This window comes from Dipteris shenzhenensis, chromosome 29 (genome assembly GCF_047967505.1).
Source record: "Dipteris shenzhenensis isolate YYH24624 ecotype China chromosome 29, Dip_SZ_1.0, whole genome shotgun sequence".
NCBI lineage: Eukaryota > Viridiplantae > Streptophyta > Polypodiopsida > Gleicheniales > Dipteridaceae > Dipteris > Dipteris shenzhenensis.
Genome location: NC_141624.1, coordinates 28,310,268 through 28,336,103, shown reverse-complemented (window position 1 = coordinate 28,336,103; position 25,836 = coordinate 28,310,268). Strand labels below are relative to the sequence as shown.

General features: G+C 43.4%; 1 protein-coding gene across 1 annotated transcript; it reads left to right on the top strand.

Annotated features, from left to right (window-relative positions):
• Positions 1 to 6,508: 6,508 nt before the first annotated feature.
• On the top strand, positions 6,509 to 25,495 carry LOC147882671 (serine/threonine-protein phosphatase PP1 isozyme 2-like). The gene is made up of 4 exons (XM_087400257.1): positions 6,509 to 6,900; positions 16,164 to 16,723; positions 16,823 to 17,044; positions 25,114 to 25,495. The coding sequence occupies exons 1-4, from the start codon at positions 6,723 to 6,725 to the stop codon at positions 25,135 to 25,137; spliced, it is 984 nt and encodes a 327-aa protein (XP_087256383.1). The 5' UTR covers positions 6,509 to 6,722; the 3' UTR covers positions 25,138 to 25,495.
• The last annotated feature ends 341 nt before the right edge of the window (positions 25,496 to 25,836 follow it).

The window sequence follows — 25,836 nt, the reverse complement described above, 5'->3', positions numbered from 1 at the left end:
CCCGAGCTCTGTCATGGACGTCATGTTGTTCATGGCTATGGACACTCTGACTTGTTGACTAGGGAGTTTGCTACTCGAGATGTTTTCCCTCTCATCCTAGAGAGTTTCTTAGGAGCTAATGAATAGAAAGCCACCAATAGGGCAGCAACCACAATGTTGATGTATTTACAAATCAGATGCCTCCTATTCTAAACTTGAAGTTAACACGACAACATATCCGACTTGTTTCTTCTTGCCAGAAATTGGATACATCATGTTCTAAACTTGAAGTTCACAGAACAAGTATCCGACATGTTTATTGTTGCCACACTTGTGGATAGCATGGTCAATACAGTTTGCATTTACAAAAGCAAAGAATGGAGATGATCCTTGTGAAGGTGAAGGATCAAGCACTCTTAGTCTAGATGCATGAAGAGCAAGATGTTCAAGGAGGGTCGAAGCACCACGAAAGAGACATAAGTACGCAACACTCAATCTATTGCAAATGTGTGTGTGTGTACTCAACAATACATGATAGGCCTCTTATATAGAGAGTGCCCTTAGAATAGTGAACACTTGTGGGATCCTATGATCCGCATCTCTCCTTGTGGATATCCTTGATCCACATCTCCACATCATGTAGTCTACATCCTAGCGTGGCTACTTTAATTATTTCCTTAGCACATACCTTAGCCTCTAATTATGTGCTCATGGCACCACAACTCTCAACACCTCCCCTTGGTGCCATGATCTTTTGGCTATTGCAAGGTGGTCAGATGTGAGTTACATTCCATCACCTCCCCTTGGTGCATGCATTACTACTTAAGGTGGTCAAGTGTGGCTTTTACATGTCAATACCTCCCTTGGGTGCTTTCATAGCTACTCTCAGGTGGTTAGGTTTGATTTACAAACGTGTGGGCTGAAGGTGGCAAGGCTTTTGCTTCTCAATGCTTGATGTCGATGGTGTTCGCTTCTTTGCCTGATGTAGCTTGATGCATGATGCTTTGTTCTTCCATGTGCCTTAATGCTTCATGTGTGGATGCCATGTTCTCTGCTATGGTCATCTCATGCACTTATGCTTTTGGCATGCTTATGACAACGATGTGTGCATTCATGCTTTGATTTGTCATTTGTTGCAAATGTCTTACCAATTCATTTATTTCAATATTGGTAGTGTCTAATTGCATACAATGGTTTTGACTTGACAGTGTGTAGAGCTCAAAAAGATGATCATTTTTCCTTTTTTAAGCGCAAGCAAATTCATCCTGGATTGGAAGTTATGGCTTGTCAAAGTTTTTGTGAAGAAGAGGGGCCTTTGCTAACATGCCATAGGGATTCACATGCAAAATTCCATACTATGCTTAGCAAGGGTTACTGTGTGCTTAGGTGGCATGATGATGTGACATTTACCTAACCCTAAGCCTTAACCACCACTTAACCACAATTAGTTTAACCAACTTATCTACCACGTGGCATACTTTTAACCAAATGAGTTAACCCAAAGTTTGAGCAAACCTAACCTTGGTCACATCCAATCTTGGCATGTGGCAGTCAATGGGAACCTTGGCAGAACCTTGGAGGAGAAAAGAAGGAAAAGCTTTCTGCTACGACGGCAACATGTTGAGGAAGGCGACATGGTTGCTAGTTATGAGCCGCCGTGGAGCAGGAGGTCGTCGGGCATTGCAGAGTTGGTTGGATGTGTGGTTGCTTGGTTGCCCCGTCGATGATTTCGAAGGAGCTGTCTTGTGAGGAGAGTGGGGTCTAGTAAACCAAATGCAATTCATGAACAAGGATTTGTGAATATTTCATGATGTTGTTGAAAAAGTATCCTTGGGTGTGAAAAAAAAAGGAATGGATGGAGATGAGATAAATATTGGGAGAAAGAGACCAATTAAAGATTGCTTGGGCTCTTCCGCAAGCATGTGGACATTTAGTATGTTAATGTCAAAAGGACACCAAACTAATACAATGGCCATCCTTGAAGGGTTGCAACGGCGGCTAAAACTCATGTAAAATTGCTGTAGACAATAGTCGAGAAACAATTCATAAGACCTTTTGGACAATTAGGTGAATTAAAAATGGCAGCAAAGTGATATGCATGGGTGGGCACATGAGGGGGAAAGAAAAAATGTGGAAAGGCGATCACCATGGGTAGGTCAACAAAAAAATTATGGTTCTTGATTTCTTTGGAAAATGAGTTTATAGTGGGGGTGAGCCAATGAAATTCATGTGGTTTTGTCCTGATGATGTGACTCACACATGGCATTGTAACAAGAGCATTTGAATTGTCCAACATTGCCTTTGCATCAATGACTAATTGAAAATGGAACTAACGTGATCCAAGAGGAAGTGGATATATTGAACAAGGGAGGGTACATGTTGGAGGTAAAAAATGTATAGACAAATACTATGGTATCTGAAAGTATTCCTGTTGTAGGCGGGGTTACAACCAATGGCATAAGAAGACAAAGAAAAACAAGTTCTGCTATAGCAAATGAGAGGAAAAAAAGGCAATAGATCTGAAAGCAGTAGATGTGTGGGAACAAGTTGTTGATCATAATCAAAATGTTGTCTTTCATATTGAAAATTATTAGTACTTACAATGTGACTTTAAGTGAGACTCCACAATGTACATGTGTGGGATTTGTTCCACGCTTGACCACCAACTAGAGGTCTCATGCTGCCCAATTCATTAATGAGGCACAAGACAACATATTCCATGATCGTTTGCGAGTAAGAGGCTTGATGCTACCCATTTAATTAACAAAGCACGAGCCATGCATGATTGGAGAGATTGTTTCCCTAATGAGATCAATCCATTTGCAACTCCGCTTGGCAACAATAGGCAAGCCAATGAAAATGTCAAGGTTGATCGAGCTGATTGCAATGGAAGGCACACAAAAGTAGTACTAGGAGATGATGACATGACAAGGATGGATGTGTGTGTGCACACGTATGTGCACATGTGCATGTGTACATGTGTGCGTGTGTGGGTGCATGTGTGGATGCATGCGTGCGTGTGTGTGTGTGTGTGTGTGTGTGTGTGAGAGAGAGAGAGAGAGAGAGAGAGAGAGAGAGAGAGAGAGAGAGAGAGAGAGAGAGAGAGGCTTCCATGGCAAAGCCTAGTGCTCACCAAAAGATGTTCACTTGGAAAGGCTTACCCAAAAAGCAATGCTACATAGAGCCTACATGGAAGCTTGGAATGTCTATCAACGACTTCTAATGCTTACCTTAGGAGTAGTTGATAGTCCTATGATCGAATGTGAGTAGACTATTTAATGGGAGGCAAAATGAAGAAAACATGAATAATATTAATGTTGCTAGGCTAAAGCTTTCTGGTGAGGAGGGTTTTTTTTAGTGCATTATGTTATGAGCACCATGAAAGCATTGGAAATGGGTTGAAATGTAGTAACCATCAAATAATCATGCATCATATCAAATGTTTAATGGCTTATCGAGGTCAAGTATTCCACGGCCATCTTACACATCTAAGTTCTAGAACGATTAGCATAAAGGAATAGTAAAGGAAGTTTTAGAAGCCTCAAAACCCGCATGCGAGCATGAGGGAGTAATCATAAGGAGGCATGCATGTGGCCATCTAGGCTAGCAATTTTGATTCAAAGCCCCCGTAGGGATCTCGCACACAGTTGTTCTTAAATCCAAGAGCAAGGACTTTGAAGTTCAAGACTTCTTGGAACCTATATATGAAGAGGTGCACACCCAAGGCAGGGGATGATCCTATAGAGGTTGTTCTTCTACACACATAGAGTTTAGACGCCAGATGAAGTTTATAGATTTTCAAAAAGCTCCTAAAGCTCATATAGGCACATTGAGTCATGCAAGGAATTTCTCTTCAAAATTTGATTATGGGGTTTGTTTGCAGCATCTTTTATTCGTCTTGTCCTTTGATTTTTGAGTAATTACATCATGCCTAATGTACTCTGAGTGTGGCAAGCTTGCACATTGTTCATATGCTTACTCACACACAAACTGAATGATAGGTTGATGCATGATTTCTCCCATGGGCATACATGCTTCCTACAGGCGAGTAGTATGAGCATGCTAGATTGCATGTGAGTATGAGCATGCAGAGTGTGGGAGAGAAAATAACTATCAAAAGAAGTGTCCATATTTTATTTATACAAAGTTATGCTCACTTAATTATTGATGCAATTTAGCACCTTTTATGCATTGCAACCATGCTAAACATTGAGCACTGCATTAACAAAAGGAGTGCTTTCTTAAAGTTGAGCTAAGAAGTTTAACAATGATAATTAACTACTTTGTAGTAGTATTTTATGTAGTGATCATTCATTAGCAATCTTATGCTACAAGGTTATAAGGATCACAAAAGTTAGACCAAGTGGAGGGAGAATATCAACAAAGTGCTTGTTGACAATTGACATTTGAGGTGGAAAAGTATATGCTTGATTTTAAAAAGATAATTGGTCGTGGATGTGATTTTGCAAAATTGTATGCCATGCAATTTTGTCACACAATCGTATGCTATGTGAGGATAATCTCAAGTACCCAAAGGAAACGTGTATTGCAAAATTTCACGTCGTCTAAGGATAATGTGAAGTGGCAAAAGAAGAATTTATGGTAAAGTTGACATTTATGATATGATGGTTTGTGTAGAACTAGAATAAGTAGACAAGGAATTTAGAGTAGAGTGCACATGAAAAAATATATATGGCATATGATGGTTTGTGTAGAACTAGAATAAGTAGACAAGGAATTTAGAGTAGAGTGCACATGAAAAAATATATATGGCATATCACTGTCACAATACTATGTAGGCCTGGTAAAGGTACATGAGATAGAAATGCTACTACAGTTATTTCACTGAAGTTTCATTCATAGATTGGGATGCTTGCTCTCCCCCTTCACCACGCACCCTTGATTTTCTCAGCCTCTATTGTGACTCTAGCTACACAAAATAATCCCCATGAGCATTGCTCTCTCACTAGTAACATGCACCCAATGCCAATATACACACCCTAGCATTCACTCTCTCTCTCACTAACATGCAACCATGCACACATACACACCCTAGCATTTACTCTCTCTCTCTCTCTCTCTCTCTCTCTCTCTCTTCTCTCTCTCTCTCAAATATGCACCCACATGCACACATGTAACTACATAGTGGACAAATCTCCTCCATCTTCTTTACATGTTTACTCCTTAAGTGACAAAGTGATACTTGCTTATCCATTAGTTATACCTTTCTTTCCATAACATGTGTTTATGTGTTGTTCTTTTTATGCCCCCAAATCTATAAAATATGTGTATATAGATATATATACCCCCCCCCCCCAATGCTTTAGGAGAGTTGATAGAAAGCTTGTAGCATCTTAGAAAAACAAGGAGAGTGGAGGAAACAATGAAAGGCAATATGGATCAAGAAAAAGATAGAAAGCGAAAGGCAGGAAAGAGAGGGAGGGATGGCCAGAATTACGCTTTAGATGGGTCAAGGAGTACGACATCCACAATGTTCATGGTGATGGAATCCTCCATAATGTTCAAGCATGATCAAGTGGGTCTACATTGCATGGCCAATAGGGCTAGGTTATGTGGAGGCATTTTCTCGAGAGGCGGTGCAGGTTAATAGTTCACAACTGTGGAGAAATTGATGGTAAGGCATGCGACTTTGGAATGGGCCAAGGTGGGGAGGTGGGGAAATTCAATAGGTGAGGAGGCATGAGGAGGCTATCCTAGAGAGAAAATGCATGTGCCTAGCAGCTATGGAGGTCCCACACTTGAGGTGGCTCTGAATACATAAGGTGGGAAGGGGGAAAGAGTTATCCACGAGAAGTCTAGTGGGTGTAAGTGCCGCACATATGGAAAAAGTCGGCTCTCAAAACAAGAAACAAAAAGGAGGCATTAGGAGATGTATTGCATGGCCAATAGGGTCAGGTCACGTGGAGGCTTTTGTCTGTAGGCGTGGCATGGTGACCACAGAGGAGGGGAAATCAAAGGTGGTGAGGCAGGTGACTTTGGAACGAGGAATTTCAAAGGCCCAAGAGGCATAAAGTGGGGGGCATGAGAGGGGAGGGCATCTTGTAGAGTAAGAGTGTGTGTCCCATGCCCCATTCAATGGGAATTTCAAGGAGGCAATCCATTCCATTTGGTAGGAAAAGGAGAGTGTGTGTCCGAGGGGACCAGGGTTGGAGCAGGCAAGGAGAGTGAGCCCGAGTCCATGGGAATATCAAACAGCCCACGATGAGGCAGATGAAGAGGGGAGGCGATGCATCCTGCGGAGGGGACGACTGACGGATGCATTCTGGAGCGTGTGTGTGTGGGCCAGGCGAGGGGGGTGGGAGGAGAAAGTGAGGGAATTTTTCAAAAAGGAAAACGTGAAGGGAGGGGAAACGTGCGGGGGGGGAGAGCGGTTTTGCAAAACCGCGTTTAGAAGGGCAAAAACGAAGGGGGGCGGTTTTGGCAAAGGCAGTTGGGGAGCGGGCAAAGCGGTTTTGTAGTATTGGTCGTCTTCTTCTTCTTCTTCTTCTGCTGCGTTTGCTATGTTTTTTTTTTCCCCACATTGCCAAAAAAAAAAAACCCTTCTTCTTCTTCTTCTTCAACAGCACAGTTTTTCATCTTCTCTGTTTTTTTCTGCACAGAGCTCCATCTCCCCAAGCCCTAGCCCCTCCCCCCTTGCCCTTTCCCACCACGGCCTCCCCACTCCTTGCCCCCCCCCCCGGCCCCTTCCCCTCGGATTCGGCCCCTTCCTTCCTCCCCCTTTCATGGACCCTGCCGTCGTCGACGACATCATCTCCCGCCTCCTCGAAGTCCGTGGTTCCCGCCCCGGTAAGCAGGTCCAGCTCTCCGAAACCGAGATCCGCCAGCTCTGCTCCACCTCCAAGACCATTTTTATGCAGCAGCCCAACCTCCTCGAGCTCGAGGCTCCCATCAAGATTTGCGGTGAGTGCGCTCCCCCCTTGCTTTTGCTCCCAGATTCCACGGACCGCATGCGCTCTGGGGGATTTCTCTGAATGCCGCCTGGATGCCTCGAGATTATGGGAAATGGTCGATAAGCAGAGTCGTTGATTCGGCCCTTATGGGTCTCAGCGAGGAGAGTCTGAACGCGGCGACGGCTGCCGTCCCACGGTACTATTTTGCACCTCCTCTATGAGGCGACTCCACCTTGAAACGCAGATTGGCCTTCTCGATCAAAAGCCTAAATTGCGCTTTGTAGTTGCACTCATCCTACAATGGTACAGACGTGGAATCTCAGTTTATGTCGCTTGGGTTCACTCTTTCTGTAGAGACAGTTCTCTTTTAGGGTTTCTGTGTGATGGGCGTTAGATGCTGCTGTTCTGGCAGTGTGCCTATCTTTGCGTTCGCTGGGACCTGCCAGATGATGTAGAGCAGATTACGGAAAAATATTGGTCCGCATTATGGCCCTTTTGACGTCTCCATAACTTCCGCACGACATCCACAGCCTTTTATGTTAACGAGTGCTGAGCTAGTTGGATCATGGATTGTTCCAGTTAGTTGCAGGTTTCGTATTACGTTTCACACTCCAAAAACTTTTTGAGTAGGCACTACGCACTTTCTCCTGGGTTGAACGTGTACATCAATAATCTATTGGACTCTAGTCACTGGTGACTGAAAATGTTCAATGAAATTAATACAAACTTTGTGAGTAGGCAGTAGACACTTCTCCTGGATTGAACGTGTACATCAATCACTGGTGACTGAAAATGTTCAATGGTCATATTAAGACGATGTCCGAGAGCCCTTCATACGACAAAAGAATAGCACCTTGAATGCTTAGGTTATACTATTTTTGAAGTGGCAACCTAGGGGTGCTTGGACTTGAATGGGATGGATTGACAGATGACATTAGGTCTCAGAAATGACAGTAGCACCCGCTAGTATCAAGTTTAAAGCAAATAAACAATTAAATTTATAAAATGCAATGTGTCCTTTATTGGTAAAGCCTCGTATCATGGAACTTGATCACCAAACAAACAAAGTAAAGAAACTAGACGTATGAATCTTAAAAACAAGCATTATGCATTGGGGCAATGTGATTATCTGAATATATAAATAAGCATTATGCATTGAGGCAATGTGAATATGTATGGTTAGGATGTGGTTATTGGTGTCCATTGCTTGGGTCACAACAGCTTCAAGTCCAAGTAATAGACATCTTAGGTGGTAATCATGATGGCTCTTAGAAAATAAGATGCATGCACTTATTTCCCATGGAAGCTAGCCCTCTATGAAACAAAATAGAGGTGGCTCTAAATTGACTTCTCAATCAAAAATAGAAATGGAAACTTCCAACTGAAGATATGATCTTGTTGTGAAAGTGGAAAGCCACAGAAATTGCCACGAGATTAGTTCTCATAGGATGGCTAAAGAGCATAACAATGGGAGTCTATTAAAAAGCCCATATGATTTTTTTGGGTTTGCCTAGACAAGTGATATGATATTTGTACTTTTCTCAACCAACAATCGCCAGGCTTCAGCAGCTGCTCAAGAGAGCCCTGCTTCTTACTATGCTAATGGGCTTCACTGTTGCTCATCATTTTGGGGCTAACAGGTAGGGCATTGACCCTAATTATTCAACTGTTGCCCTGCTGCACAAAAAATCCTTAAGTTTATTCACCTGTGTGAATAGACTTAATCCTGTTCCCCTATACCCACACTAGGGTGCAGCTTCCAAAAAATGGAAGGACAATAGACACCGTTCTTTTCAAAGAGAGAGCAATTTTCAACCAAATGTGTTAAGGCAGCCAAGGACCTTCCAAATGACCTGAAAGGTGGACCAAGGAGGTGTTAGAAAATGAAATCACGCCAGAGGGTATCCCGCAGCAGTGGCAGAGTGATTGATAGCCCAAGAGTTACCCGCGGAAGTGTTTCACTATGGGCTTCATCAAGTGTGTGTACTTGACAACCATATTCATGTGTGTGTGGACTAGCAAATAAACTGTGCTCTAAGACAATAGAGAAGCAACTCTTATATATATATATGTCCGTCCGTCCACAAATTGGACAAGATACAATACTAAAAGGTTCTCCTACTATATGTGTGGCACCTTTAGATCTCTGAGCCCGCTTGCTCCACTGAGCATATGTAGACTTTCCGTCGAAAGGATCTCTCCACCTTGCTGTTCAGAACCTCAGCCTAGGTGGGCTGCCACTCAAGCTCAGTTTGCAGCTCCTTCAGGGTCACCTTCACCTCCTATGTATAGGCCCAAGGCTTCTCTTCTTGCTGCCCTGTCTGCTCTCTGAAGGGCTGCTCTAGATGATGTGTTATGAGGCCCCCTAGGGCCACCTTTTATAGGGCTGGAGCCCGTCAGAAAAACAACCAGCCTGGCCGACTTTTACTGCCCCTACCAGCCGACTGGAGGGGGAGGGCGATAAATAGCCCTCCAGGGCTTAGTTGCTTGCTTTGATTGGCCATGCGTGGCCACATGGCTTCCAGCTATTGGCCCAGGCAGTCCCACCCTTTGTTCTTTGCCCCAAACCTGCCCATAGGGTCCAAAACCTTTGCTGAACCTGTGCATTTCTGTCCTCTCTATGTGTGGACAGCCTCTTGGTGTTCCTTTGCCAGATCTACCCTCCATGGTGGGTCTCCTCTGCCAGGTACTCGTCCTTTCATGTGCTGCCCATGTGGCAGACCCATGCCCATTACTACTTTATGGTTCACCCCCCTGATGCACTCCTCATATGGGGGCTCACAGGTGGGGAGGTGACCAATCCTATTCAAACAGGAGGCACTGTATGTCACATGCACCCCTGCACTTGGGTGCAAGGTGACACACTGGCTACATCGACAAGTGTATTATAGTTCCCAGATAGGAGATTTTGTCGTATGCTGTGACCCCTTTGTGAGCCCTTGTCCAGGGACAGTCAGGCACAAGCTACGTAGGTCAGTCTCTCAGCCTTAGATCAAGTCAGTAGTCAGTTCTTGTTCACTAGTACCCACTGGAAAACAGTAGGTTAAGTGTTTCCATCTTATAGTTTAGGTCTTAGCCTAGGTTAGGAGTCCCTTTAGGGTCCCCAAAGGCTGGACAGGTAAGCAGGGAAGGCAGCCTGCAAAGGCTGCCCAAAAACTCCCCTGGCAAATGAGCCAGGGAGGGCTTTTTATAGGCTGGTTGTAGGCCAGCCAGTCTGTAAAACAGATTGAGTCTAATACAGACTGAGTCTGTAATACAGACTGAGTCAGTCTGTTTATAGACTGGGCTGGCTCAGTCCAGCGCTATAAAAGGGCCCCTTGGCTGCCCTGTTTTCTCATTCAGTTTGCTCCTGCCTTCAGTCCTCCTACAGCTCCACTTCAGCCTCCTGTGCAGCCCCTGAGATCCTCAGATCTGGCCCTGCTCTAGCCTCAGTCTCTTGGCCATCAGTTCAGCCTGATCTGAAGGTGACCACGCAGCACAACAGTCGGAGGTTTGGACCAGCAAACGGAGAGAGGTTTGGACACTGTTTCCTCAGCTTTCTCAGGTCTCTTTTACAGTTTAGGCCCTGCTCTAGCCTCAGTCCCTTGGCCATCAGTTCAGCCTGATCTGAAGGTGACCACGCAGCACAACAGTCGGAGGTTTGGACCAGCAAACGGAGCAACAGTCGGAGGTTTGGACCAGCAAACGGAGAGAGGTTTGGACACTGTTTCCTCAGCTTTCTCAACTTTCTTTTACAGTTTACACAGCTCACTCTCAGCTCTATATTTCCGCCATCTCTCAGTTCCCTCATAGGATCTATCACTTCTAGCTTTTCACTCTCTCACTCACGCAGTAACCCTGCATTCCGCTAGACAGCACAAGCCTCTTCCTACATTGTCAGTGTGGACAGCATCAAGGTCTCAGTATTGGTCGGCGTTGCCTCTCAGGTCTTTGGGTCTGCTATATGTGTGCACAGTGAGCTCTTCAGAAGCGTGTTCCGTGCTCTCTTGAAGAGTGTTCTTTGTATTTCTCAGTTCTCCAAGTATAAAGCAAATTCTCCCCTGATTGGGGGAGGGGGCCCTCAGTGGGTACAGGGACCCAATCGGTTGTCGACTCTACTCTCTCTATCCTCATCTCCTTTCTCTCTCTATGGTAAACAACGCGCATTCCTCGCTAAAGGTTTAAAGAAGGTCTTGCTGTGAATTACACAATCAGATAACCGTTGCATGTTACATTGGTATCAGAGCTTCGGTCTGTATCCAGCTTGACTACCGCGAGTGTATGGTTGTGCTGAGATCCGGAAAGGACACACAATTAAGCACCATGGAAGGGTCAGGAAAAGATTTCAACCGTGAAGACTTTGAAGAGAAGAAAGACTACCAACAAGATACGCTTCCGCCAAATGCTCAAGAAGTGATGGCGAACCTTCTAGAGCAGAATCGGGTCCTGCTGCAGCAACTCGAAGAACATTCATCCCAGCTGGAAGAAAGTAGAAGACAACTGGACCAGACAAATCAACGTCTCGAGGAAAAAGAAGCAGAATAGTCGTTGGAAGGAAGAAGAACCACAGATTTTGAAAAATTGCTATTGTTGATGCGTAAGGAACACAAAAATGAGGAGGCACTGCGACGCGCAGAGCTCGCCCAGGCAGAAAGGCAACAAAAGCTAGACCAAGAGGCGATGCTTCTCCAACACAAACATATGTTAGCCGCTATGCAGGCAAGTTTGAGCGCAGCAGCCGTCTCGGCTATAGCTTCGCCATTGACAAAGGTAACACCACTCACTCGGTCCACTCCAAATTTTGTTAAGTATGATGGTAAGTGTGATCATTCAGCAATTTTGCAATTTATTCATCAGTTTGTAGCTCATTTTCCGTTAGCACGAATTTAAGATGATGCAGCCCCTCATCTTACAAGTGAGGCGGTGACTTGGTGGCAACATTGGGCTAGTAAGCATACTGACCCAAAAACGTCTAAGACGAATTTCGTTTGGGCAACGTTTGTGGCCGACCTCAAAGCCCGTTTTCTCCCATTCCAATATATGCTTAACCTGTAGGATGAGCTCGCTCGTCTCTCCCAGAATGGTTTGCCTGTGTTGACATACAGTAATAAGGTCATCACACTGGCGCAATAGTTGGGCGTGACGGAGAGCGCCAAGATGAAGCAATTCATTAGAGGTTTGGACACGAACATACGTTTTATCATTCGGAACTTTGACCCGTCGGATTATGAGCGAGCGCTGACTCTCGCACAGAATCAGGAGATGATGCTGAACGGGGGAAAGCCCAAGCAGGTCCAGAAAGATTCCAAAGCCCCGCAGCAGCCAAACAACACAGCGGGTAAGGATCAGAAGAAGGACAATCAGTTCCAAAAGAAAAACGGCTAGGCATCTGGTCAAAAGAGGGAATCCAAGCCAAAGATGACTCCGGATGAGAAGGCTAAAGCGGGTATTACGGGAGGCTATCTATAGCTCGACGAGCAGAAGGGATACCACCAAGAACATCGTTGCTTTCATTGCTACCACATCGCTGGGCATGGCAAGAAGGATCATCCGAAATGGCTTGCCGAAAAGAATGCGAAAGCACCTACTTTGTTCGTCGCTAATGTATTGGCTCTTCTAGCTCCGCCTCCATCCTCAGCTACGAATGCCGTCTTCCCTGCTTTGAACGCCGTTCCCACGGTGGTCTTTTAAGGTAAGGAGGGCGACTTCTCAAATCAAAAGAAGGCGCTCATTCGAGCGTATGGCATAGCTAATAGGCATCAGTTTATTGTCCTGTTCGATATGGGGAGTTAAGAAGATGCCATCTCCCCTTAACTTGCCAAGACAGTGGGGTGCACCTTGGTGCCTCACGAGCTTGCAATGGATGGGTTCACGCCCGGCTTGCACACACAAATCACGCATAAGGCCATCCAGTTAACTTTTTCAGTTTAGAAGGCCATGTTTATGCGGGATTTTATATTGACTCCTTTGATGGGGTGCGACATGATCCTCAGGATTCAGTGGTTCCGTGAACATGTTCCGATGTCTGATTGGCGGCAGGACACCTTCACGATTGTGGAAGGTTTACGTGAGCCCGCCGTGATACGCGGTGATCGGAGCATACCAGGGATTCCATTAATCTCTCATATTCAAGCAGGTTGCGCCGTCCGCAAGGGTGCCATGTGTGCGCACTTGTCTATGTCCAGTGTCAGATCACTACAGTTCAAGCCGCTCCTCCGATGGGACAAGCAATGGAAAAGTATAATGGTATGGCATTTGATATTTTGAAATCATATTGTCATGATGCTCAGGGAAAGTGGGAGCAGTTTCTTTTGCTTGTGCAGGCCATTTTGAACGATACCTATTCTTCGAGTATTGGTTGCACACCTTATGAAGCGGCATTTGGACGGCGATTTACCTCACTCCTCACCCGGATGGTGTCTCCATCTCTTGAAGCCAACAAAACCACCGAATCCATGGCAGAGACTACGGAGTCCGTGAAAAGCCGCATCGCCAAAGCTCAAGCATCGTATACACGCCAAGCTAATAAATCCAGACGAGATGTCCAGTATAAAGAGGGTCAATGGGTGTATTTACGCATTATCAAGCAACGATTGAAGCAGGTGGGCAAGCGACGCCCTAAGCTGTCCTTCAGGAGCTTCGGACCATTCCCTATTATTCAAAAGATCAACGATGTCTCAATGAAGTTACGCCTACCAGACAGTTGGACTATGCACGTGTTCCATGTAGCTTGGTCGAAGCCATATTTTGGGCCTCCTCTTTCAGAGATTTCCGACGAGCAACAACCTGAAGTTCTTGATGAAGGCGAAGTTCTGCAGCCAGAACAGATCCTTCGTCATAAATTCAAGCATGGGTCAGGACGCAGGATCCAGGAGTTTTACACCAAGTTCCGGAATCGAGGTACCCATGAAGTAGTGTGGTTGGACGAAGATTTTTTCCGGGAGTTTCCCCAGATATTGGCGGACTACTTGGAAGCAATGAACCTACCGCCAAGTTAAGGAGGGAATGTCCTATGCACCCCTGCACTTGGGTGCAAGGTGTCACACTGGCTACATCAACAAGTGTATTATAGTTCCTAGATAGGAGATTTTGTCGTATGCTGTGACCCCTTTGTGAGCCCTTGTCCAGGGACAGTCAGGCACAAGCTACGTAGGTCAGTCTCTCAGCCTTAGGTCAGGTCAGTAGTCAGTTCTGGTTCACTAGTACCCACTGGAGAACAGTAGGTTAAGTGTTTCCATCTTATAGTTTAGGTCTTAGCCTAGGTTAGGAGTCCCTTTAGGGTCCCCAAAGGCTGGACAGGTAAGCAGGGAAGGCAGCCTGCAAAGGCTGCCCAAAAACTCCCCTGGCAAATGAGCCAGGGAGGGCCTTTTATAGGCTGGTTGTAGGCCAGCCAGTCTGTAAAACAGACTGAGTCAGTCTGTTTACAGACTGGGTTGGCTCAGTCCAGCGCTATAAAAGGGCCCCTTGGCTGCCCTGTTTTCTCATTCAATTTGCTCCTGCCTTCAGTCCTCCTACAGCTCCACTTCAGCCTCCTGTGCAGCCCCTGAGATCCTCAGATCTGGCCCTGCTCTAGCCTCAGTCTCTTGGCCATCAGTTCAGCCTGATCTGAAGGTGACCACGCAGCACAACAGTCGGAGGTTTGGACCAGCAAACAGAGAGAGGTTTGGACACTGTTTCCTCAGCTTTCTCAGCTCTCTTTTATAGTTTACACAGCTCACTCTCAGCTCTATATTTCCGTCATCTCTCAGTTCTCTCATAGGATCTATCACTTCTAGCTTTTCACTCTCTCACTCACGCAGTAACCCTGCATTCTGCTAGACAGCACAAGCCTCTTCCTTGCCTTGCAGAAGCGTCCTACATTGTCAGTGTGGACAGCATTAAGGTCTCGGTATTGGTCGGCGTTGCCTCTCAGGTCTTTGGGTTTGCTATACGTGTGCACAGTGAGCATTCAGAAGCCTCTTCCTTGCCTTGCAGAAGCGTCCTACATTGTCAGTGTGGACAGCATTAAGGTCTCGGTATTGGCGGCATTGCCTCTCAGGTCTTTGGGTCTGCTATACGTGTGCACAGTGAGCTCTTCAGAAGCGTGTTCCGTGCTCTCTTGAAGAGTGTTCTTTGTATTTCTCAGTTCTCCAAGTATAAAGCAAATTCTCCCTGATTGGGGGAGGGGGCCCTCAGTGGGTACAGGGACCCAATCGGTTGTCGACTCTACTCTCTCTCTACCCTCATCTCCTTTCTCTTTCTATGATAAACAACGCTCATTCCTCACTAAAGGTTTAAAGGTCTTGCTGTGAATTACACGATCAGATAACCGTTGCATGTTACACTATGGGCATGTGAAGACTTCAATTGAGGGTCCATTTAGGGAGAACATGGCCCCATAAGGACATTCCAGATGGCAAGCATTGGGCTAGGTGGGAGAGTTGTAAAGAGAGCTCCAAAAGAGGTCGAGGTAGGGAGCATGCTTGAGGATTTAGAGAGAGAACATGAACGGGAGCATCGGGATTTGTGGCTGGGTGGATAGCTTGAGAGAAGACCTCAATATTAATTAATGCTACAGTGGTATCATATTTACGTGTGACAAAACTAGTAGTCGTATGACTATTAATTGCTGTTTGGTGTTTTACCGAGTGGAGTAGAGGCACATCCTTTGGGGATGCCACAGTTTTAGACGTGAATTGATTTTCTTTTTTGGGGGGGTGTGCATTTAAGATACTGACAGAAACCACCCCATTATGGTGTATCTGGCTCATCTTGTATGGACCAATATTTCTACAGAGCCATTATATTATAAGATCGAAGTCACAAGGTAGTATATGCAAGTTATGGATGTCCCTCTGCATCTTTAAACACAGTACATATCAATTATGATAGTGCAACGTTGCTTACAGTTGAGTTTCAGCTATAGTTTTTTGTCCATTTATTGGTTGGCTTGTGGTGGCATGGATGGGTTATATTTGTACGTGTATGCAATTTTTTTAATGTAAAGTGGAGCGACAGATATTGAAAGTGTCCTTACTCATGTCTGCAGCGCAGCTTATACTGGCACTGACTTTTGCAGTTGGGTTGCTTTTAAACTGCTTGCTTGTGGTGATGTTTTCTGGGAATATCTTCAAATTCTTGCATGATTAGAAAGAGTTTCCTTCCCACACGTCAAACTTTTGTCTTGTGTGAAGCGTCGGTCAGAGAGTAGATCTAGAGTGCTTGTTTGATGTAGTTTGTGCAAGTTTGAGGTTTAGTTTATGTTATGTATTTGCATTTTAAGAGATATGTTCTGAACATCACCTTTTTGTGCAGGTGATATCCATGGACAATATTCTGATCTATTGAGGCTTTTTGAGTATGGTGGCCTTCCGCCACAAGCTAATTACTTGTTTCTGGGGGATTATGTTGATCGAGGGAAGCAAAGCCTGGAAACAATATGTCTCCTTCTTGCCTACAAGATCAAATACCCCGAGAACTTTTTCCTGCTAAGGGGCAACCACGAGTGTGCTTCGATCAATCGAATCTATGGGTTTTATGATGAATGCAAACGGCGATTCAACATAAGGCTGTGGAAGGCATTCACGGAATGCTTCAACTGCCTACCTGTGGCAGCTCTCATTGATGAAAAGATATTGTGCATGCATGGAGGGCTTTCCCCAGAACTGAATAGTTTGGATCAGATTAGAAACATTCCTCGTCCCACAGATGTGCCTGATCAGGGATTGTTATGTGATTTGTTATGGGCAGACCCAGACAAAGAAATTGTAGGCTGGGGTGAAAATGACAGAGGTGTTTCGTATACCTTTGGGGTCGATAAAGTTAATGAGTTTCTACAAATGCACGACTTGGATCTCATTTGCCGAGCACATCAGGTGCAACGGTTGTCATTTTGGACTCTTTGGCCTGTGTTTTTGTTTTTTCATTGAAATGTTCAGACTGATACTGTGGAAATGTTGTGCTTTATTTTCCAGGTTGTAGAAGAAGGATATGAATTTTTTGCTGAAAGGCATTTGGTCACGATATTTTCTGCACCAAACTATTGTGGAGAGTTTGACAATGCAGGGGCTATGATGAGTGTCGATGAATCCCTCATGTGCTCTTTTCAGATTTTGAAACCAGCTGAAAAAAAGCCAAAGTTCTCATATGGTAATACAAACTCAGCTCGTGTAGGAACACCACCTCGAGGATTAAAGGTAATGCTGGAAGTTGTGGGGGTTTGATACTCCAATAATATTTGCATTTTCAAAGGGAGGAGAGCTTTTGAAGTTCCCATACGTCAAGTGATGTACGGAGACCAACATGAAATTTGCTAATAAATCTTTTCCTGGTGTACCTCATTAAACATAAAAATGCAAGGTAAAAAATGAGTAGCAATGTGATAACAACTGCTTGTTTTAGTTTTGGTAATCAAAGTTCACAATGATACAAGCAGTCTAAGCAGCAATCAACGCCAGTGGAAAGATTGAGTCAGTATCTTCAAGTGAATTTGCTCAAGTTTCGATGCTCTATGGTTTCAAAAGCATAATGTTGGTGTACTGGAAGGTCTTGCGGTTGTCCTTTTGTGTTTAGCAATGTAAGATGATGGATATCGTAACATATCTATTTAGGCCATGGTGGTCGATGCTCTTGAAACTGTTGTCATTTATCAGCATCTATTGGTGCAAAGGAGGTTGTGGTGTGCAGTATTTGGATAATTATGTAGTCATCAAGGGTTACGTGGGAACATAATCATTGAGAATTATGCATAGTCTATCAAAAGAGACCGAAGGGTGTCCTTACGTATCAACTCCCATTCATCCTTACTGTGATGCTCGCCTGGCATCATAAGCATGTTTTGTGATTACAACCAAGTGGATTTCAAACTCTAAAGAGGTGCACCAGAGAAGGCTTAAGATTAGTCATGAGAAATCTGCCTCACGCAGTGAGGGGAAGGGTCATGTGGATCTTGTTTCAAAGACAAGAAGAGAAGGGTATTTGTTGGTTGGGGAGTCTTTGTTGTCTATCTTCAAAGGCTGATATCTGCTGATGCAACACAGAGAGACTTCAGAGAGCTCGAGATTAAGGTGTGAAAGTACAAATGACTGATGCCGAAAGGCTCATATACTTTGTATCTGAAAGAATGTTCTTACTGGCACAGAGAGAGAGAGAGAGAGAGAGAGAGAGAGAGAGAGGGGCTTCCACATAGCAGCCACAAGAAGAACTAAGAGTTGCATAGGTAGGCAGCCAAACTAGGGCTTCCATGCAAGCAGAAGCTGTTAGAGAAAAGGATTGCTTGCTACAGCCAACTCTTACACAGCGGAATAAATAAAGAACTTGAAATGCCAATTCAATCCGTGTGGTTGTAGAGAGATACTTCAGATGTGGAGAGAATACACACAAATATTCAGGCAAATAAATCTCTTAAATGGAGGTGATGTCCAAGTACAAAATATAGCCAAAATAGTCATGGACTAGTCCTGCAGCGTGCATAAAGGGTCTTCCTAGGATGACATCATAAGCATCTGGCTGCCCGTGGAAGTCCATCACCACAAACCAAACCCGGTAGATGATACCAAAGGTCTTGATCTTTATATTCTTCATGACTCCCACTGGCTGAGCTGTCACACCATCAACTAGTTTTACGATTATGTTGGTGCTCTCCACTTTCGGCTTTCCCCATTTTGCCCAGCACTACTTCGTGACAATGCTGACACACGCTCCACCATCCATTATTTTCGTGGCCTTCTTATTTTGGTAGAAGGTCAGAATCACAGCATTCATATGGTCACTGTCGACGACTCCTAGATCACCGAGTGTCCCAAATGGAGTTCAGTAGCTGCTCTAGGCTGAGCATTCCTGTAAAATCTGCTCACAAGTTCTCTGCGACAAATCCCTCCGTTGCCCCACCTTATACTCACCTAGAGTATGTAGGTCTGCACCAAGGTATGCTGTGGATATTTGGACTTCTGCCCTGCAAGAACCGATGGTTTGATCCCTCAATCTCACTCTGCTCTTCACCTTGAAGAATGTAGGACTGCTGAATGAATGTCTGCCCGGCAAGGGGGCCCTTTTGAAGGGCATTGAGGTCCCCTGTATTGGCCGACCAGCACCCTCAGACTGGCCAACCTGGCAGTCTTCAGGCTGTAGGGTTCTAGGTCAGCCGATCTGCCTCCTGGCGTATTTAAGGCCTCTGCTGTTGGCGCCTTGCTTCTGGTCCCTGCTCCAGACCTGCTGCTCGCTGCAGGCCCTGCAGCAAACCACCTGTACCTACGGCAGCACCTGACTAAGCCTGCAATCCTTGCCCTGCAGTATGGCTTACCAGTCCTGCCTCTGCCGTCCTTACCATAGGAGAGGCTAGAAGTATGTTTGCTAAGGGTATCTCTAACCAAATGGAAAATCCTGGTATGTGCTCAAAGGTGATATTGAAGCTGGCCAGAAATCGTACCAATCATGCTTGTCGGACATTCATGACTGGCTGAGTAAATCGTTACTTGAATGAGTCCAGAGCCGTCCTCACCATGGATTCCAGTACTACTTGAGATTGGGATGGTGGAAATCCTTGAAGCTCACCTTGATCAAGGGGGGGTGTGGAGGATGCCTTCTGTGGGTGCTCCCATTGTCACATAGGGTATGATGTCATGGATATATTTCAAAGAAGTGGTTTCCCGGATACATGAAGACAACTCTTATGTGACTACTTATTTCCAAGAGATATGCTCTGCCTTAGAAAACCGGGAGCAAAACACCTCAAGCTCATGATATTAAATTTGCGCTACCTCTTATTTTTTTGCTTGCTCTTTGAGTGCTCTCTCTCTCTCTCTCTCTCTCTCTCTCTCTCTCTCTCTCTCATGTTGGGCGGAGGTTATATCTGGAAAGTTTCAATTTCTAGCTAGGGGTGTCTTGGTCTTGGTCATTTGTTTGAAGTGATATACTTTTATAGGAGAGAAGAGAGCTTGTATGTAGGGTAATGTGTGGCAAGTCCTTGGTGAGCTGGATTGAATACCTCTTTGTATGCACATCCTATTGTCCACCTTTGGAGGAATCAAGAGCTGAATTACTATGAAACAAAAAAGCATCATTCCTTGAGAGTATTCATAAGAAATGTATGTATTGGAATATTTGTAAGTAGCATGAGGTGTTTGCATGTGTTGATTTAGTACCATCATCTTTTTCCGAACAAGGGTGCTAGATGCAGGGGAACAATTTTTGTCAAACATGTCACAAGTCTTGCCATTGTCAACCTACATTGTAAGGAACTTCTCCCATCGTTTTGCATTTAATGGTAGGACGAGATTTGTAGATACTTGTTTTCTGGTCTAGTCTCTCTAGTTTGTCCAGAGCTGAGCATGCCCTACAGTACAATGACATTGCCAAAATCCATTGAATTTCTACTAGAATTATTATGAGATCATTGAATCTTGGTTGAGCTGGGGTTGGTCTGATTCCCCCCCTGTTTCAAACAGATTCGTGCCCTCATAAAGCTAGATAGGAAAATAAAAATAAGAAATTTAACATTTCATGCACATTTTCTAACCACACTCCTCCACATGTAGTGCCGTTCTTCTAACACTTGATTATTAGTCTACTCCAAAACAAGATTATAATGCCCCTGGGGAAGAGGTAACAACGTGGTGGATAACTCAGGCATCGCCTGAAAGATGTGTAAACTGGAAAGTGCTCCTCTGTTAACTGGAAAGTGTTATCTGCATGATCAGTCCAAATTAGACTCTCTTAGTGTGCTAGCAGCTTGGAAAGAAAGCAATATTTTATTGATATGGAAGCTAACACAAGACCTCAACGTGACCCTTCATGTGGGGACATTGTATGATGGTATGCACGGATAAGGAAAAGATTCCCAACTACTCTGGCAAAGCAAATGAAGATCAAGGTGTTGAATATAATAATTCAATGAAACGTAGCACTGGGGCAGTCTTTGGAACTGGTTTACAAGCCAACCTGAGGTTGCTACTAAGATATAGCAGTGAAATGTGGGAAAAGACAAGTGAGAAGTGGGTTTTGTGTTGTTTCTGATTTTGCAGAGATGTATGGGGAGGTTGCACCTTTTTTGTAACTGGTTTGGCCACCTTTGGTAATCAAACAGACAGTGCGCTTTCTATTTTCGAAGGAAGAAACAATGGAAATGTCCAATAACCTTTTGGGTACCATGAATAGTACAAATCTGACATCCACTGAGTAATCATTGACATGAATTAGGGCTCACTCTGCTACCACTTTGGCATGAGAGCTGGAGTGATAGAATTTATGGTAACCTCCATTTTGGATCTATGCATTGTATCTAGAACTAGGTATGTGCAGGGTCGAATCTTTAAAGCTAGCAAGCCATTGATCTTACAAAGGCCTTCTTCCTCTATGACTTACAGTATCTCCATTCAGGCAATCAGCATATGCTTTATCCTCCTCTGCAAAGGGCCTTCGGAGACACTTAGATGCACTGCAGGAGAATCTGCCTACCTTTAGAGACAGGTCTCTTCATTAGAGAAGACAATCATGCCCATAACTTTTTGCTAGAGGAATTAAAGATGGCAAGCTTCTTATTCTTCTGTCTTCTGAACATGCACATGTGGTGACACACAATAACCGAATTCCAGTGTATACTTTAGCATAAGAGATATGAAGCATCTCAACTACACAATTCTTGTTTTCATTAGGCAGAACAATATTTTTCGAGGTCTACTATACTAGTTCATTGCCTAAAGCCCATAAGGTGGTGCATAGTACCTCCACACTTATAGATGATTATTCAAAGGAAACTTAGATATGTTTCATGAAAGAAAATCCCTAAAGCATTTGACTTCTTCAAAGCTTTCAAAGTTTTGATGAAGAAAGAATTTGGCAAATACGTCAAGATTTTGAGTTGTGATAATGGTTGTGAGTATACTTCACATCAGCTCCATGTTTTTTGGTAAAGAGGTAATTCACATGCTGATATGTATCATAGAATGTGCCTATTGCTGGATGGACGACCCAAAATCTTAATTGGTTAGAAGCATGCAATACAATTCTATATCTTATCAATTGGAGCCTTTTGGAGGCCTAAAGCAATGTTGTAGAATTTGCTTCCAAAAAATAGGCTGTTATAGGCAGAAAGCAAAGCCATTGAGCATTTTTGGCTAACTTGTTTATGCACATGTGCTGGATGAATTGAGAAGAAAGTTGGATGCAGATTCTCAGAAACGTGTTCTCATAGGTCATAGTGATGGAGTAAAGCTATAAATAATGGGATTTTTTCAAAAGACAGCCTGTCATCGGTAGAGATGATGTGGATGAATCTGTTAGCTACTCATAACTAACAGATGATCAACCCATATTTGTACACGTGCTTACTCCACCACCGGCTGAACAATCAAGTTCCATATACAATGCCAATGAGTGGTGGTCAGTTAAGTGTGGGTGCCTACACATGCAGATAGAGAAAAGGTGATTATGCACATAGTTAAAGTCAATACTGATTTCTCTAGATCTGAATATGTGGCCACAGGCGGAGGGATTTCATGACAAACCTCTCCATCATGATGAACTTGGTACTTCAGGTTGGACTCAGTTTGCAGCATGGAATATTAAATGACGAACTTGTGGACAGTATTATCATCCATGGTATCAAAAATATGTTTTTAGCGAATCAATCCCTCGATTGATAAAAGTTTCAAAGAGAAGTGCTTTTCGCTAGTTCTTAACTTGGAATCGAGTTATCTCAATTCCTTCATACGAGACATCTCCCACACAATACTGATGACTTCTCGTCTTCATCTAAGCACAAGCCCATGCATTCACAGTTCTGCATAGGTTGAATGTATGGAATCTTTGATAGCTGGATTTCATCAACATCATACACTCAAAGCGGATGTTGATCTAATAGTTATATAATTTGTTCATAACTCTAGGAGACTGTTTATTTCAACAAAGAATTGGTATTCCGATGGGCACTAATTGTGCTGTTTTCTTAGCAAACTTCTACTTGTTCATGTATGAATTTGAGATTCATAGATGACTTATTAGTCCCATACATTTCTAAATTTAAAAGATTTTATATACAAAGATCCAAACCCTTTTGGTGGAGGAATTTATCCTCAGAGTTTTGTGAGCTTAATTGTACAGCTAGTGGAAGCTATTGTAGCCTCTTGGGTCTTAGGATTACTCGAGCTTCTTTAGGTTTAGAAGTTGATATTTATGATAAATGACAACAATTTAGTATCCTATGTTGAATATCATACGAATGCCTCATATTGACGGAAACACCTCTAATAGATTACTTCCCAATTTGTAGGAAGCGGTACATAAGTGTGAGAGGCTCATTTAGTTTTTTATGTTTTAAATAATTCATTCTTTCTATAAATTCTTTCTTGCATTCCTACGAGAGAGAGAGAGAGAGAGAGAGAGAGAGAGAGAGAGAGAGAGAGATTTTATTCCTGTTTGTTGGTCGATTTTGTTTCTTGATTTGCTTGTTTATTCTTGCTTAGTCTCCTTTCTTTCTTCTTTTTTACTTGTTTTCTTTCTCTTTTGTTTATTTTACGTATTTTAGTTAGCATTGGGTTTGCCCAAGTGACTCCATGGGTCTTTAGAAACCCAGTATAGTTGCTTATGCTTGGGCACTGATGACGACATGAGTGTTGCTTTGCTTGCTAAGTATGTTTTCCTTTTGTTTTACAAAAAATCTTGTTACCTCTTTTTTCTTCTCTTCCATTTTCTCTTTTATTTTCTTTGTAGATTTTTGGACTTTAGAACAACAAAAAGTCTACATTTGTACGATTGGATATATTCTAGTCTTACAAAGGTATATATATACTTCCCAATTCTACAGGTCCTCTTGTCTTTGCACAATTGTCTGTGCACTTATCTCCCAATTTAGTAATTTAATACTATTATAACACAAGTAATGAAGGATCACTGCTTTTGTCCTATGTTGTAGTCGTTATATCCTTGGATGTATTTAGGATTCTTGAATATAGAATCATAATCCAAAGTGGGGAGCTTCATAGTCCATTTTCTTTCTAAGTTCTTAGGTCTGTTCTATTTTTGGGTTCATCTACTCTTAGGCACGTATTTGGTCTAGTTTTGCTATATATATCTTTATAAGTGTATGTATATAATGTATGCATTTATTTTTATTTTGAGTTGATGTTTCATTTGTTTTCTTATATGTATGCCTGATTTATCTTTGTTCCCTCGTTTGCATTAATTGTCGTCGTCGTTTCTTTCTTCTTTTTGGGGCTATGTTGTGGAGATTTAACCTAATCTATCTCTCTCTCTCACTCTCTTGCTCGCTCTCTTTTAGCATTTCTTAATATGTTCCCCTACTCAGCTTTCATTCTAAATTCAATTAATTAGTGTGGAGATTGAAAGAAGGGTGAAAAAGAAGAGAGCAAGGTCATGATTAAACTAAGGGATAGATTTTAATTAAATAATAATTGTGGATAGGGGGCATTAAAAAGGAAAGACGTGTGAGGGGGGGGGGGGGAGGCACCACTTATGAAGGGGGCATTAAATAGGAAAGGACATCCCAAAGGGGAGGGGGATGAGGGAGCATTTATAATACAAAAGGGGCGTATACTATTACTCTATAGGACTGAATTGTGGGAAAAACAAGGTTTTGGGTTCGAATCTTTTCTTGAATCTTTGGGGAAGCACCTCTTAGACATAATTACCCATGAGATTCAGGAATCTTTTGAAACTATGGCCGGGTACTGATGAGAACATAAGCGTAGCTACTTTTTAGTTTTCTCATGTACTAATTCCCTCCCTTCGTTCCTTTGTTCTTTAAAGAATTAGGCCACCGCCATGTCCCTCAAAAGGGATGATAAAGATTGGATATATGAAGGTATATAATAATGTGTACCGGGTAGCTTTTATAGAACGTATTGGTGTCCTGTTCTGGCAAGACATATTATGCACACATATCTTTGTTAGACACGCTTGTTAAAGTATATTCTTTGAGCAGGTTGCCTTGGTGTCCTTGACAGAAGGATCACATCAAACTGGTCATCTTGTAAATGAGGAATTTTCTTGTGTAGCATTACAAGCCAATGACTCTTTGTAAATACTTGCTCCATCTTCTGACCGTCCCAGAATTTGTGTGTGTAGTGGGCACCCTACTAAGCTTTTGCATTCCTCTTTCGGATTCTGCCATGCTACTAGTAGTCTAGGAGATCTGTTGATTTTTTAACCAGTTAGCCAATTTTGTTGGAAAAAACATTTTTACCCAACTGAGAGAGAGAGAGAGAGAGAGAGAGAGAGACTAATGCCTTTTATACCTGCTTGTACACAGCCATTCCAGGGAGGCAAAGTTTAGCAGTTTGGTGGCTATCAAAGTAGCCCCTTTTGATGGTCCCTTCACGAGTCAGCTGGTCGTTTTTGGAATATACAAGCTGAGTGCAGCTAAACAAGATGTGGAAAGATAAACAAGAGTGGAAAGACATCTCTCGTTTCAAAAAGCTGTTATTAGCTTTGCCGGGGGATGAGTGTACTGGATAGATGTGGAGGACATGGTTGAGAAATGAAGTGCTTTGTTTTCTTTTCTTGTGCAGGTGATTTGGATTTCCGTATGGGCAGCATATGGTTTTCCAAAAAAATCTTGTTTGTCTGTATATTAGTTGGCACACTGAAATGTTTTCAAGAAACGCTTTATGAATGATTATTGCTGTTTGCCAGTGAGGTCTTTCTCTGTGTAGTCCTGCCAAATTGCATCCCATAGTGATGGGATAAAGGTGCTGCACCTGTGACAAGTCCCATGTTTTCCTCTTTATTTATTGTCCTGTGTTTTTGTCCAAACCTATTTGCATATGCTTACGCTAGTTCAGCAGCTTTTGGGGTCCTCAAACGTGTCGGTTCATCCCACAGAGCTGCAATATTAGGAAAGCAATCGTGTTCTCCTTCTAGATGGAGAGGTCTGGAGTCCAGGGATTTCCATGGACCAGCTGTTCTGGTCTTTAAGGAATGAAATGTTCTGTAATACAAGTAGGCCTTAAGTTTTTAGAGTCTAATGGGTAAT

What these genes read in the sequence shown, in the direction of transcription:
- LOC147882671 (XM_087400257.1), top strand. Translation starts at nt 6,723, where the DNA reads ATGGACCCTGCCGTCGTCGACGACATCATCTCCCGCCTCCTCGAAGTC. An exon ending in TCATTTGCCGAGCACATCAG is followed by an intron (nt 16,724 to 16,822) that starts GTGCAACGGTTG and finishes TTTATTTTCCAG; the next exon opens with GTTGTAGAAGAAGGATATGA. An exon ending in CACCACCTCGAGGATTAAAG is followed by an intron (nt 17,045 to 25,113) that starts GTAATGCTGGAA and finishes GCTTGTACACAG; the next exon opens with CCATTCCAGGGAGGCAAAGT.